Source organism: Nyctereutes procyonoides, unplaced genomic scaffold (assembly GCF_905146905.1).
Source record: "Nyctereutes procyonoides isolate TBG_1078 unplaced genomic scaffold, NYPRO_anot_genome, whole genome shotgun sequence".
Taxonomy (NCBI): Eukaryota; Metazoa; Chordata; class Mammalia; order Carnivora; family Canidae; genus Nyctereutes; species Nyctereutes procyonoides.
Genome location: NW_026575144.1, coordinates 12,856,346 through 12,872,086, shown reverse-complemented (window position 1 = coordinate 12,872,086; position 15,741 = coordinate 12,856,346). Strand labels below are relative to the sequence as shown.

General features: G+C 34.5%; 1 protein-coding gene across 1 annotated transcript in view; it reads left to right on the top strand.

The window, feature by feature from the left end:
• The window catches only part of PCNX2 (pecanex 2), a 291,225-nt gene that overhangs the window by 101,664 nt on the left and 173,820 nt on the right, over positions 1-15,741 (top strand). Inside the window, exon 15 of the mRNA XM_055308988.1 lies at positions 60-151. Within this exon, the coding sequence (XP_055164963.1) occupies positions 60-151 (92 nt within the window). The remainder of the gene's footprint in view (positions 1-59; positions 152-15,741) is intronic.

Here is a 15,741-nt window from a genome sequence, read left to right as displayed (position 1 = left end):
AGGTACAACCATCTCTCTTCACTTTATTGATTGTGAGACTGTTGGTGTTTGTGTTCTAGCTGTTTCTGGGATGACATCGGCTATTTACAGCGTGGCCCGTAGTGCCACCGCCACTGCCCTGCTCCACGTGTTCTGCTTCAGTGCTGTGAAGGTAGGCGTGAGGCCTGAGAGCCTTCTCCCTTCTCTTCCCATTCATTAAATCAACCGGTGGTTTACATGAACAAACGTTTTCCTTTAATTACAAAAGAAATGGGATTTGAGCACATCAGGAGTAGCAGGGCCTGGCGGGTGAGGCCTCTGGTATTTGAGGACACCTTCAAATATCTGATTTGCCAAGAAGCACAGAGCCCACATGGTCTGAGTCTCCCCCACATATGTCTCAGGCATGATTACTGACCCCTGCAGGGGCCCCTGCGGAGCATGACAGTCAGCAGGACCTGTGTGTTTACCTTCGAGGCTCTCTAGAATATTGCTCAAAAGATGGTAAAGAGGTAAAATTGCTTGAAGCTTTATGGATAGAGACAAGAGAGGCTATGATAGCAACAAAACTTTAAAATCTAGAAAACAGATGCCTATAGATTTATCCAGATGGAGAAAGCTGAAGCTTAGGCTGGCGGCAAGGGAGGTCCAAGAGGATGAAAAAACAGGATGAGCATTAAGTGTAGGAAAACAAAAAGTTGTGTACGAAAAGAAAGGTGACTATTGTGCATGTGTGGTTTGGCTATGGGTAACAGTTTGCATTTGTGGTGCACAGAATAACCGGTACGTCTATAACGGAAGAATGTGTGGCTGCATGTGTGTATGTGTGTACGAGTGTGAGTGTGAGCGTTGGGACCTCCTTTATCTCATCTTCCATACTGGAAAGTCAGCAAATAATATCTAAAACAGAAAAAAGGCTAGAAATAACCAAACAAGCATGTTACCTGAAAATAGGGAGGTACATAGGCATAGAAGAAATGGCTGGAAGGCATTGCCTTCAGGAAGCAGGAGTTTGAGCCACGAGGTGCTATGGGCAGGTGCCACGCCTGCTCATTTACAGTGTTGGAGAAATGTAGAGCACCCATAATGCCTGAAGGAAGTAATGCACGTAATGTTGTCAGGGCATCTTCATTCAGGAGAAACGTTAATTACTACTACACATATTTCTTGACCTATGGACATCCTACATTTCAATGTTTTAAACAACAGGCACTTCTTTGGTAAAATAAAAATTAAACATAAAAAAGCAAATAAAAATAGTGTATTTTTCAAAAGGCTTTTAATATCTGTCCAATGACACTTTTTAGCTAACTTTTTAAAAAGAGTAACTTAAGGGGCACCTGGGTGACTCAGTGGTTGAGCATCTGCCATTGGCTAAGGGCGTGATCCCAGGGTCCTGGGATCGAGTCCTACATCAGGCTCCCTGCATGGAGCCTGCTTCTCCCTCTGCCTATGTCTCTGCCTCTCTCTGTGTGTGTCTCTCATGAATAAATAAAATCTTGAAAGAAAAAGAGTAACAAAATCTTATTAAATGTATCACTGTGGGTGGCAGAAAGATCATTGTCCACGTTGTGAAAGAGGATGAGTGCAATGTGATTATTTTTCAGGGCGTTTCTATGGAATCTGTCTTTGATCATCAACAGCATGCTTTCCTCGCTCACTCCTTCCACCCCTTCCATTTAATTTTCTTTTGGATAGAGAAAAGGGAGAAGGAAACTCCTTCTTCTAATACACAAAGGTAATTTATGTGCCAGTGGTGGCCCTATCACCACATTTATACTACTGTGCAGAACAACATTTACATAACATATTAATGTTTCTGGTCTTCTTTCTTTTGAAATACATTCCTTTATTCTGTCACAGGACCCCAGGTATTTTATCCAGGAAAAGTACTTGGATAGTTATTTTCTGACTCCTTGCACTTCTGAGGACCTCTTTCTACCACCTTTTGGTAAAACAGCTGCTTATAAAATATTAGGTTGTAAGCTCTTACTTGCAGGACCCTTTGTATATTACTGACTCCACTGTATTTCAGTGTTTCTTTTTACATGTTTATTTCTCATGCTTTAAAAAATTTTTAAGATATAAGTGTTTTTAAACTTTTTTTGCTTTTGTTTTTAGTTTTTAGCTTAATTCCAGTTAGTTAACATATACTGTTATATTAGTTTCAGGTGCACAATATAGTGATTCAGCACTTCCATAGGACACCCGGTGTTCATCACAAAAAGTGCCCTCCTTTATCCTCATCCCTGTTTCCCCCATCCCCCATTCACCTCCCCTCTGGTGACCATCTGTTTGTTCTCTGTAGTTAAAAGTCTGTTTCTTGGTTTATCTCTCTCTCATGTTTTTTCCCCTTTGCTTATTTGCTTTGTTTCTTAAATTCCATATATGAGTGAAATCATATGGCTGACTTATTTCCCTTAACTTCCCTTATTTCTCCTAAGTCCATCCATGTCATTGCAAATGGCAAGATTTCACTCTTTTTATGGCTGAATAATATTCCATTGTATGTGTACACCACATTTTCTATAAAGATTTATGTAAAGGTATTAGTGTGGATATGTGTTTTTATTTACACTTAGAAAATATCTAGGAGTGGTATTGCTGGGTCAAATGGTTAGTCAATATTTAATTTTTTAAGAAACTACCAAACTGTTGCCAAAGTATGTAGCAGTTTCAATCCCCTCATAATTTTTGAGATTTCCAAATGCTCCAGATTCTTTCTTTATTAATATTTTAATAGTTTTTTAAAATAGTACTCATTCTATACTACTCTTATAGTACTCATCTATGAACTAGTATCTAATTGTAGTTATAATTTGTATTTCTCTAATAATGAATGTGTTGAGTATGCTTCATATACTTGCTTGCTACTTACTTATGTATCTTCAGTGGTGAAAAATCTGTTAAAGTCTTTTGCCCATTAAAAACTACGTTACATGTTCTAATTGAGATATAAAAATTTTTTACATGTTCTGAATACAAATCTTTTATCAAATATATATTGCACATGTGTATTTTTCTAGTTCTAGGCTTGTCTATCCATTTCATTAGTAGCATTTTTCAAAGAGCAGAACTGTTTAATTATAGGGGAATCCAGTTTTTCAATTATTTATTTTATAGTTTTTACTTTTCATGTCCTATCTAAAAAGTATTTACCTAACACGAGGTCAAAAATATTTTTTCCTAGAAGTTTGATAGTTGTAGCTCTTATGTTTAGATCTGTGATCCACTTTGAGTTGATTTTTATGTATTAGATGAAGTAAAGATTGAAGTTCACTAGCACAATTGTTGAAAAGATCAACCTTTCCCCACTGAACTACCTTGGAAACTTCGTCAAAAACTAATTATTGACTTCCAGTTTCTGGTCCAGTATGTAAGGAGTTTGTTAGTTGTTACTCCATGCTAACAATAAGTAAATAGCTGAACAAGCTAAAAAGTCAACAACCTTTTTTTAAATAGAAGGCAGGAAGCAAACGAATTGCTACTTCTAAAATTGGAGAGACAGATAGGTGGATTCAAGGAATCACATCCTACTGGAGCAGGAAGCTGGGAGCAGAAACCTCTGTGGGAACGAGTACCAGGGCAGGAAAACCTGAACTGTAATCAAAGAATTGCTCAATATGGACAACTCTGTGAGTTAATATCTCCAGGAGAACCCAGTCATCAGAGAGACCCCACACTTTTGTGAGTTTTACCTCCAGGAGCTTGAACAGTTTCTCAGAGTGAATGTCAGAGAAAACTCCCCTCATTGTTTCAGCAGGTGGAAGGGAAGAGTAAACATTTTGAAGTACATCAGAGCATTGGTCTCTTCTTCTTCTTTTTTTTTTTTTTATAAATTAATTTTTATTGGTGTTCAATTTACCAACATACAGAATAACACCCAGTGCTCATCCCGTCAAGTGTCCCCCTCCGTGCCCTTCACCCATTCACCCCCACCCCCCGCCCTCCTCCCCTTCCACCACCCCTAGTTCATTTCCCAGAGTTAGAAGTCTTTATGTTCTGTGTCCCTTTCTGATATCTCCCACACATTTCTTCTCCCTTCCCTTATATTCCCCTTCACTATTATTCATATTCCCCAAATGAGTGAGAACATACACTGTTTGTCCTTCTCCGACTGACTTACTTCACTCAGCATAATACCCTCCAGTTCCATCCACGTTGAAGCAAATGGTGGGTATTTGTTGTTTCTAATGGCTGAGTAATATTCCATTGTATACATAAACCACAGGTCTCTTCTTCTTAACAAGGCTTGCCCTCAAGCTTTCATCATAGCCTAAACTACTAGGATTTTTTTCAGAGCTTAACTGACTTGGAGGAAGGGAAATGGCAAACTCCAGTTGGCTCTAGCCTTTCGTGTGGGCAAAAGGAAATACTAACTCCAATCCAACCCATTCTGGCCATTCTGTCCTGCCTAAGGTGGGAGTGGGACTCAGAAGCACTTATGAAGTTCACAGTCTAGAGGCACAGGGTCACTAAAAGATTAAGAAGTGATCCTAGGACTATAGAATACTTCTTCCCATACACCTTAACACCACATCAGCAAAGGCCTGTTTACCACAGTTCATTTTACCCAGTATGTTAAAAATTTTGAGGCATATTTAAGGCATGAAACACAGTTTGAAGGGATAGAACAAGCATCAGAATCAGAGTTAGATATGGTAGGTATGTTGGAATTATCTAATTGGGAATTTAAAATAATTATGATTAATATACTAATGGCTCGAATGGATGAAGTAGAGAGCCTGCAAGAAGATGGGCAATGGAAGCAGAAAGATGGAAATTTTAAGGAAGAACCAAAAGGAAATGCTGGAGATTTTTAAAAAAGCAACATTGTAACAGAAATGAAGAATGCCTTTGATGGTCACAGCTAAGGAAAGAATCTCTGAACTTAAGGTTATATCAATAAAAACTTCCAAAGTGAAAAAAACAAAGAGAAAAAGACTGAAGAAACAAAATATTCAAGGACTGTGAGACAACTACAAAAGGTGTAACATGTGTAATGAAAATACCAGAAAGAGAAGAGAAAAAGGGGCAGAAAAAATATTTGAAGTACTAATGACTGTGAATCTCCCCAGATTAATATCAGACACCAAACCACAGACTCAGGAAGCTCAAAAAATGCTAAATAAGATGAATTCAAAAACAACAATAACAACAAAAACAAAAACTAAACCAGTGAATATCATTCAAAATGCTAAAAATCAAAGGAAAAGAAAAAATCTTGAAAGAAACCAGAGTAAAAAAAAAAAAATCCTTATTTTACCTTTGGAGGAGCAAAGAATTGTATCTGACTTCTCCTTAGGACTTACTATGGACTGGGTTGCTTCCCTCAAATTCACATGTTGAAATTCTAGCCTCCAGTAGGATGATATTTGGAGATGGACCTTTGGGACATAATTACGTTTAGATGAGTTCATGAAGGTGGGGCCCTTGTGATGGGATTACACTCCTATGTAATGACACAGAGCATGTGACCATTTGCAAACCAGGAAGAGAGCCTGGATCAGCATCTGACCAACCAGGCCAGCACCATAATCTCTGACCTCCAGACTTCAGAACCATGAGAAATAAATTTATGTTGTTTAAGACAACATATTTAGTGATACACATATCATATTTTATTATGGCAGCCTGAGCTGATTATAACAGAAAACTATTCAAGCAAGACAAGAGGAGAGTGAAACAGTTAAAGTATTGAGAGAAAATAACTCCACCAACCTATAATTCTGTACTCTGAAAAATTATCCTTCAGAAGTGGTTTGTTGAAGGAATAAATAAACAACTTTCATTTTCTTTCTAATTGCGGTCATATATTCAAATAAATATAAGTCTGTAATTATTTTGAAATACTCCCACTACCCATATTGTGGTATAGTGTATTTGAAAGTAGACTTTAAGAAAAAGAAAGAAAAAAAGTACACTTGACTTTACTATAAGTGTATATTACATACACTAGGGCAATCACTAAAAAAATGTTTTTAAAAAAGAAGTATAACTGCAGTATAATTAATAAAGGAGAGAAAAACGAAATCATATAAAATCAATTAAAACCACGAAAAGCAGAAAAAGAGTGGAAGACAAAAATGGGAACAAATAACAAATATAGCAGATATTAAACTATATCAGCAATCACTGTACAAATCAATGGTGTAAATACACCAACTGAAAGGCAGAGATGGTAAGAGAGGATCAAAGAACAAGACATGGATATCTATTGTCCAGAAAAAAACACTTTAAATATAGACACATATATCTGAAAAGTAAAGGGGTGGAGAAATATACCATGCTAACACTAATCAAAAGAAAGTAAGAATAGCTATATTCATTTCAGACTTCAGAGCAATAGAGCATACTTCAGATTAAGGGAGGTTTTCAGAGATAAAAAGTAGCATTACATAATATGGAAAGGATTAATTTTCCCAGAAGATGTAACAATCCTTATTATGTATGCACCTAACAACAAAGCATCAAAATATGTGAAGGGGAAACTGATAAAATTGCAAGGAGAAAAAGATGAATCCACTATCACAGTCAGAGACTTCAACACCTTTCTATCAGAAATGGACAGATTCAGCAGGCAGAAAATCAGTCAGGGTGTAGTTGGACTCTACAGCATCATTAATCAACTGACTATATTGACACGTGTAGACTACTTCATTGAACAACAGCAGAATACATATTCTTTTCAGATTCACATGCAACATTCACCAAGAGAGACCACATTCTGTGCCATAAAACATATAATAACCAATTTAAAAGACTAAAAGGCATACAGTGTCTGCTCTCAATGGAATTAAAAATTCCCAAATATATGGACATTAAGAAACAAATTTCTAAGTAACAGGTCAAAGAAGAAATCTCAAGAAGAATTTAAACAATATTTTGAACTAATTGAAAGTGAAAATACAACCTATCAAAACAAGTGGGATTCAGCAAAAGTTACACTTAGAAGGAAAATAGAGCATGGAATGCATATATTGGAAAAGAAGAAAGATCTCAAATCGGTAATTTAAACTTCCTCCTTAGGAAGCTAGAAAAATAAGAGCAAATTAATTCTGAAGTAAACAAAAGAAGGTAAATAATAAAAATTTGAATAAATATCAGTGACAATGAAAAATGAAAACTGATAGAGAAAATCTATCTACAAAACAAAGAACTGTTTAAAAAAAAAAGATCAACAAAATCAATAAGCCGATAACCAGGCCAACAAAGAAAAAAAGAGAGGAGATGCAAATTATTAATTACAGAGAGATATGAGGGACTATTACTACAGATTTCATGGACATTAAAAGAATAATAAAAGAGTATTGTGAATAACTCTATGCCCACAACTTCGATAACCTAGATGAAATGGACCAATTTCTAGAAAGATATAATCTACCAAAAACTCACACAGGAAGAAAGTCTATCTGATTAGGCTTGCATATATTTTATAAACTGAATCAATAATTAACACATTTCTAAAATGAAAAACAACAGGCTTAAATAGGCTCATAAATGAATTCTACCAATTATGCCAATTCTCTACAATCAATTTTAGAAGGTCAGAACCACCCTCACACTAAAGCCAGACAAAAACATTACATGACAAGAAAACTACAGGTCAATAACATGAATAGATGCAAAAGTCCTCAACAGGTATTACCCAGTCAAATCCAACAACGTATGAAAAATATACATCATGGCCAAATGCAACTTATTTGAGATTGCAAGTCTTGTTCAATATTCAAAAATCAATTAATATAATCCATCACATCAACAGGCTAAAGACTCACATGATCATATCAACAGATGCAAAAAAAACATTTGAAAACATCCAGCATCCATTCATGACAAAAACTCCCTGCAAACTAGAAATAGAGGGGAACTTCCTTACTGATAAAGAACTTGTACAAAAAACCTATAGCTCACATCATCATGGTGAGAAACTAGGAGTTTTCCCACTAGTATCAGGAAGTTGGTAAGGATGTCCTCTCACTACTCCTTTTAAACCTATCAGAGGTCCTGCCTAATGCAATAAGATAAGAAAAGGAAATAAAGGTATATGATTGGGAAGTAAGAAATAAAATCACCTCTTCTCAGATGTCACGATTTTCTATATAGAAAATCAAAAATTTGACCACCCAAAACCCCTGGAATTAATGAGTGATTTAGCAAACATTGGAGGATATAAGTTTAATATACAGAAGTTAATCACTTACCTATATACCAGAAATTAACAAGTGGAATTTGAAGCTGAAAGCAAAATTTACATTAGTACCTCTTAAAATGAAATACCTAAATATAAATCTGACAAAATATATGTACAATCTATATGAGGAAATCTACAAAACTCTGATGAACAATATGAAATAATGAAACCAATGGAGAGATATTTCTTGTTTATGGATAGGAACACTCAATATTGTCAAGATGTCAGTCCTTCCAACTTAATCTATAGATTCAATATAATCTCAATCAAAATCCCAGCAAATTATTCTGTGGATATTAACAGACTGATTCTAAAATTTATACACAGAAAAAAGACCTAAAAATGGCCAACTCAATATTGAAGGAGAATAAAGTTGGAGGGCTGATGCTACCCAACTTCAAGTCTTAGTATAAAATTATTATAGTCAAGATAGTGTGGTGTTGGTGAGAGAATAGACAAAGCAATGGTATAGTGCAGAGAGCCCAGAAATAGATCCACATAATTATAGTCAACATACCTTTGACAAAGGAGAAAAACCAACACAAGAGATCAAAGATAGGCTTTTCAACAAATGATGCTTGAACAACTGGACACCCACATGAAAAAAAATGAATCTAGACACAGACCTTGCATTCTCTCCTAAATTATCTCAGAAGGCAAAATAGATTTAAATGTAAAATGCAAAAGTATAAAACTCCTAAAAGATAACATGGGAGAAAAAGTAGATGACATTGGTATGCCAATGACTTTTCAGATACAGAATGAAAAGCACAATTCATGAAAGAAAGAATTGATTGGCTGGATTTCATTAAAATTAAAAATGTGTGCTCTGTGAATGATGCTGTCAAGAGAATGAAAAGACAAGCTACACGCTGAGAGAATTTTTGCAAAAAGCCTATCCAATACTGTTATTCAAAAAGACAAAGGACTCTTAAAAATCACAATAAGAAAAAATAACTTGATAAATGGATAAAAACCTGAACAGACACCCCACCGATAATGATATACAGATGGCAAATATAATCATGTGAAAATATGTCCAACATCAAATGTCATTAGGGAATTGCAAATTAAAACAACAATAGGATATCACTATGTAGCTATAAGAATAGCCCAAATCTGGAACACTGACAACACCAAATTCTGGCAAGGATGTGCAGCATCCTTGGCATTCCATGGCAAGGAACTCTGGTTCATTTAGTGGGGGTGCAAAATCATATAGCCATTTTGGAAAATGATTTGTCAGTGTCTTTCAAAGGAAACATACTTGTATCATACAATCCAGGAATTGTGCTCCTTGGCATTTACCCGAAGAATTGGAAACTTAAGTTCATGCACAAACCTGTACACAAATGTTTATAGAAACTTTATTAATAATTGCCAAAACTTGGGTACAATCAAGATATTCTATAGTATGTGAATGGATAAATGAACAACAGTACATTTAGACAATGGAATATTATTCACTCTCCTCAAAATGAGATATCAAGCATGAAAAAACATAGAAGAATCTTAAATGCATATTCCTAAGTGAAAGAAGCTAATCTGAAAAGACTACATATTGTAACATTCTAACTCTATGAAATTCTGGAAAAGGCAACACTCTGAAGACAATAAAAGGATCAGCGGTTTCCAGCAGTTAGTTTTGAAAAAACGAATAGGCAAAACATGATAAAAATGCTAAGGACAGTGAAACTACTGTGTATGATACTATAATAATAGATGTCTGTCATTATGCATTTGTCAAAATTTTTAGAATGTATAACACCGAGAGTGAACCCTAATGTAAACTACAGATTTTTGGTGATAATGATTTATCAATGTAGATTCATCAGTTGTAATAAATGCAGTACTCTTGTGCAAGATTTTGATAGTGAAGGAGGCTGTGTATGTGCGGGTGAAAGGGGTATATGGGATCTCTCTATTTTCTACTCAATTTTGCTGTGAGTCTAAAATTTTGCTATGAAACTCTAAAAAATAAAATCTATTAAATCAATTATCCAGATCTGTACGGGTCTATTTTTGGAATATATTTTATTCTGTTGTTCTATATGTCTATCTTTACACCAATAGCACACTATTTTTATTACTGTGTCTTTATAAGTCTTGAAATAAAATGGTGTGTTTCAACATGATTCTTGTTTTTCAAGAATTTTAGCTATTATGGATCTTATTTCTTTCAGCATAAGTTTTAGAATGTTTGTCAATTCCTACAACAAAAGACTGCAGAAATTTTGAAGAAATTGTATTCAATTTATAGAACAATATGGGGAGAACTGACATAACAATATTGAATCTTATCCACAAACATAATATTGCTCCATTTATTTGAGTCTGTGTTAATTTCTGTTGGGAATTAACCTACAATTACTACATATATTTTTTCACATTTATTACTGTTTTATGTGGTTTTTGCTATGTAAGTGGCATTGTGTTATATAATTTAAATTTCTGATTATTCATTGGTAATATATACACTTAATTGCTGTATATTTAAGCTAGTATCATGAAATCTTGCTAAATACTTGTCCTAGTAGATTTTTTTGTAGCTTCTTTGGGATTTTCTATATAGATAGCCATGTTATCTGTGAATAAAGACAGTTTTATTTCTTTCTCCAATCCATATGCCACTGATTTCTTTTTCTTTCTTTATTGCACTGGATAAAAATCTCTAGAGCAGTGTGATTAGAACTGCTGAAATCAGATATTCTTGCCATGTTCCCAATCTTGGGGGACAAAACACTCAGTCTTTCACTATTAAATGTAATGTTAGCTGTGGGATTTTTCTAGATTCCTTTTTATAAGACTGAATAATTATCCTTAAATTCCTAGTGTGCTGAGAGTTTTTCATCATTAATGGATATTAAATTTACCATATGCTTTTTCAGCATCTATAGAGAAATCATATTGATTTTTCTTTTAATCTGTTGACAAGATGAATTGCACTTTTTGAATGTTTAATTGATCTTGCATTTGAAAGATGAACACCAGTTGGTCATGATATATTGTCCTTTTTATACATTGCTCAATTTTATTTACTAATATTTTGTTGAGAAATACTGTATCTGGGGTCCTGAGGTTTCTAGTTTTCTAACTTTCTCTTCTAGTGATGCTTTGTCTTGTTTTGTTATATGATAATGGCCTCATAAGATGGGTTGGCAAGCATTTATTTTTCCTTTATATTCAAAAATTTTGTATAGAATTAGTATTATTCATTTAAGAAGTATTTAGTAGAACTCACAGGTGAAGCCATTTGGGCCTGGAGTTTTCTTCATGGGAAGGTTTTCAACTAAAATCAATATATAGAGAGAATTATTCAGATTATCTACTATTGAAATAGTTGTGTCCTGCAAGGAATTCGTCCATTTTTTCTATATTTTCTATTTATTGACATAAATTTATACTTAATATTCTTTATTATCTTTTTAATGTTTTATTGTTTATAGTGATATTTCCTCTTTTATTCTTTACATAGGTAACTAGTGCCTTCTCTTTTTTTTTTTTTTTTTTTTACCCTGATCAGTCTGGATAGAGATTTTTTTTTTACTTTTAAAATAATAATACTTTATTTTATTGTTGTTTTATTTTAATTGATTTCTGCTCTTTATTATCTCCTTCTTCATGTTTACTTTAGATCTAATTTGTTCTTTTTTTCCTGATCTCTTAAGGCGGATCATACATTATTTTATATTCTTATTAATCAATTATCTTATAAAGAGTTTCAAAATAAGGACAGAGGTATCTGTTTTGTTTAACCTGATTTTTACAATTTCTGTTAACGTACAGTGCTTTCTGCATATCCTTCTTCCTATTTGATGTCATTCTCTTTTTGTCTGAAGAACTTCCTTTAACAAAACTTATAGTGCAAATCCACTGATAGTGAATTCTTTCAGATTTTGTCTGAAACATTTCTCATTTTCCCTTAATTTTTTGAAAATGTTTCTTGGTACAGAATTCTGCTTTTTTCCCGTTAGTGCTTTAAATATGCTATTAAATATCCCATTTTCTTTTGAATTGTATAACTTTTGATCAAAATTTGTTATTCTAATATTTGTACCTCTGTTAGTAATGTTTCTTTTTTCTTTGACTATCATCAAAATTTTCTGGTTTCTTTTCAGCAGATTGACAGTGATATGACTAAGTTTATAGTGTTCAGTTTTTAATTTTACTTTTGGTTGTCTGAGCTGTTTTGATCTGTTTTTTTTTTAATTGATTTTTCCAAGTCCTCAGCCATTGTCTCTTCAAATTTATCTTCTGCCTCATTCTGTTTCTTGTTTCCTCTTGGACCTTCAATTATACATATATTAGATGATTTAATGTTGTTCCACATCTTTTTGATGCTATGCTTTTTTCCACACTCTCTTTTTCTTTGAGGTCTCTTTTGAATAATTTTTATTGGCCTATCTGGAAGTTCATTAATTCTTTTCTCTACTGTGTCTAGTCTGATGATAAGATCAGCAAAGGAATCTTAAAATCTCTTATGGCATGCTTTTTTATCCTTAGAATTTTCATTTGATTCCCACATGTAATTTATATATATATGGTTGTAATTCCTCATCTTTTTGTACATATTTATGTTCATATTTATAAATATTGTCCACCAATTCCTAGATCCTTTCGTACATCAATCATAGTTATTTTGTAGTTGAGATTTTATAAATTACCTGATGTTTTCTTGTTGTCAGAGCGAGAGCTATAGTCATGTGGATTTCTACATCTGAAGTGCAGGAATCACTCTTCAGTATTTTGTTTTAGGAACAAGAATGAGACCAACTTGAATTTTTCCTGAATTCTTAAAGAATTCTTTCTTATCTTCTTAAGTTTCAAAGAAAAGCAATAGAATATTACTAGACTTGGTTCTCCTTGGTTGGGTTTTCTGGACATCCTGCCTATTCTCACTTTTCATACTGAAAACTTACAAATGGGAAAAGTTTCCTGCTCTTTTTTTTTTTTTGATTAATGACATTGATTTTATTTACATGACCTGTTGTTTTAGTTTTTCATAGGGTTTCATTTTTGTTTGTCTTTCATTTCTCTTATTCCTTTTAAAATGATTTCCTCTTTTTATATTTTTCCTTTATTATCTGGTACAGTTTCTAGAGTTTCTCAAGGCTAAAGCAACAACAATAACAAATATTTGTTAAGAAGTTATTATGAACTAGAAACTACTAATTATTTTACATACTTATATAATGTACACAGCATCCCTGTGAGATAAGTATTATTATTATCCTAATTTTATTGAAGTTTGTAACATGGTGTTCGTGTTCTTTATAATTACTTGTTTACCTTTAATGTGTTCATATACTTTTTAATCTCTTGAGTCAGATCCTCTCCAAAAAATATTCTTGCTTTTTTTTTAAGTAAATATGTTTCAGAAAGCATTTTTAAGTGGTTTGTTTAGAAAAATATGTCATTTGCAGTGTGCCTTTTGTCTTATATTTTCCCGTTTCCTCACAGGTTTTCTTTGACAACCTACTATTGTCTCTATTCTAAGCACAGACTTGTTTTGTTTTTGGTCTCTTAGTATTAAAATTAATTTAGAACCAACATTTAAAATTAGGCCACTTGCTATAAAAATATAACTCTCCTAGTTAAATAATTTGAAGCTGTAGCAACACTGGGCTCACAGTCCCGCATGGTAACACCCTGCTAAAATGAAATAGTGAGTCACCACTGTGGCATACTCACAGATTTCATCATGCCCTGTCATGTCATCATTTCTTACACCTGACCCACATACTGCATTTATTTCACCTGTCTGCTCGGATGGACATTAGATTTTGTGATCTCTGTCTTATTAGCCAGGTACAAATTGAGCTGATTTCTGCCAGATAATTTTTAGGCTCCCTGAACAATGTTTCTAGAAGTACCTCAGGTCTAAAATACAGGAAGAGAAGAAAGCAAAATAAAACATGTTCCAGTAACATAGTACCAGCTCAGACATGATTTCCCCTGGTATAGTGTCCTGCTGATGGAGTTTTAGGTGGTTATTTCAGGAAGCTTCATTACAAGCAGTAGATGTGCTTGCAGAATACCTTCTCTACTCTGACATATGCTCTTTACTCTGACATCTCCACCCATGAACTGGACAAATAAAACCTGATGCTTCCAAGAAAGTGGAGGTCTGCAAATACTACCAGTCCACAAATGTGCAAGTCCAAGTGTCAGGTAGCCTCCCAGCCCCATGGCTGACCTCAATTCCAGCTCTCCCACTTCTGGTTTAGGTGATAACAGCAGGGGGTATTCCAAATCTTTTCCTGCTTACTTCCCCAGTACACTACTCTCTCTCTCTCTCTCAAGTGGAAAGTGGGAGCTGATGTCATGTGTTGACCTTCAAACCTTTTTTCAGTGCAGTCTCCTATATAAGATGAGGTTTCGCATAACTTCTTAGAGCCTGTGGCTTATGTACAGGTACCTTCTCCGGATCCTACTGCGGATTTATGTTTTTCCCTTCTTGAGTGTTTTTTTGGACATTTCATGGGAGGGGGGAAAGCTGATTCCTTGTGTTTTTCATGCCATTTTGACCAGGGCCCCATACTTCTATACCCTTCTTTGCAACCCTGATTAGCAAACAGATCTGATGTGTGTGTAATTTTTTTTTTCGATGGAAATGGGAATGTGCAAGTTTTCTGTAACAGGTGTAGGAGCTGAAAGGTTCATGACCACGGCTAACCAGCATATACTTATTTCTTTAGAAATCTTTCTGCCAGGTCCTATAGAGATAGGAAAGGAGAAGTCAGTTCAAAGATGATGACAAGCTGTGGATGATCAGAAAAGAGAAAGTCAGTATGAGAAGGTGGTCATTCAGCACAGCCTTCAAACATTTTGTCTTTGGCCTAAGAACTCCACCATAGAGTATGCAGTCAAGCATGGGAACCATTTTCATCAGAGTTAGAAATGAATGAGCATGGCAGTTGGACAAGGTATAAGGAAATTAACCTGCTGATGGTGAATGAGGGAGAAGATTGGATATCTGGGCAGTTATCAAAGTTACTGAAAATGTTGAATGTAAGGCTAAAAATACATGCTTTTGATACAGGGGGCATGTTGTGCATCCTCAGAATAGTGGCTACATGAAGGGAAGTTATAGAAAGTCATCCACTCTAAGATGTTGAGTGCCATAGATGAGCTCATGGCCCCAATAGAGATGGAAACAAAATCATCAAAATATCCCACGAGTTGATTTCCCAAATTACTCTATGAGTGTACAGATCAAAACCATAACTTTGTGATTCCCCACCAGCTAAGTTATGCTAGCTTTCTCTCTGTTAAATCACATCAACTTGCTCTAAATCTTTGACTAATGGCAAACCTTTGTCTTGTGTCCCATGCTTTTGGGCAGGTAGGGCTCATTTGATAGTGAAAAGTAACTCATTGATAATAGAATCATGGTTGAATCTCTGGAAGTCAGAATATTCTTCCAACCTTAAGATGCTCTCTGTGAAGGAACAGCTCATGGGACTTAGATTAATTTCTAAAGGAGAAGTTGTGTGCTCTGAAAAACCCATTTCATTTGACAAGTGCTGAAGGCTCCTTATTACCAGTTCAAATATTATCAAAAGTAA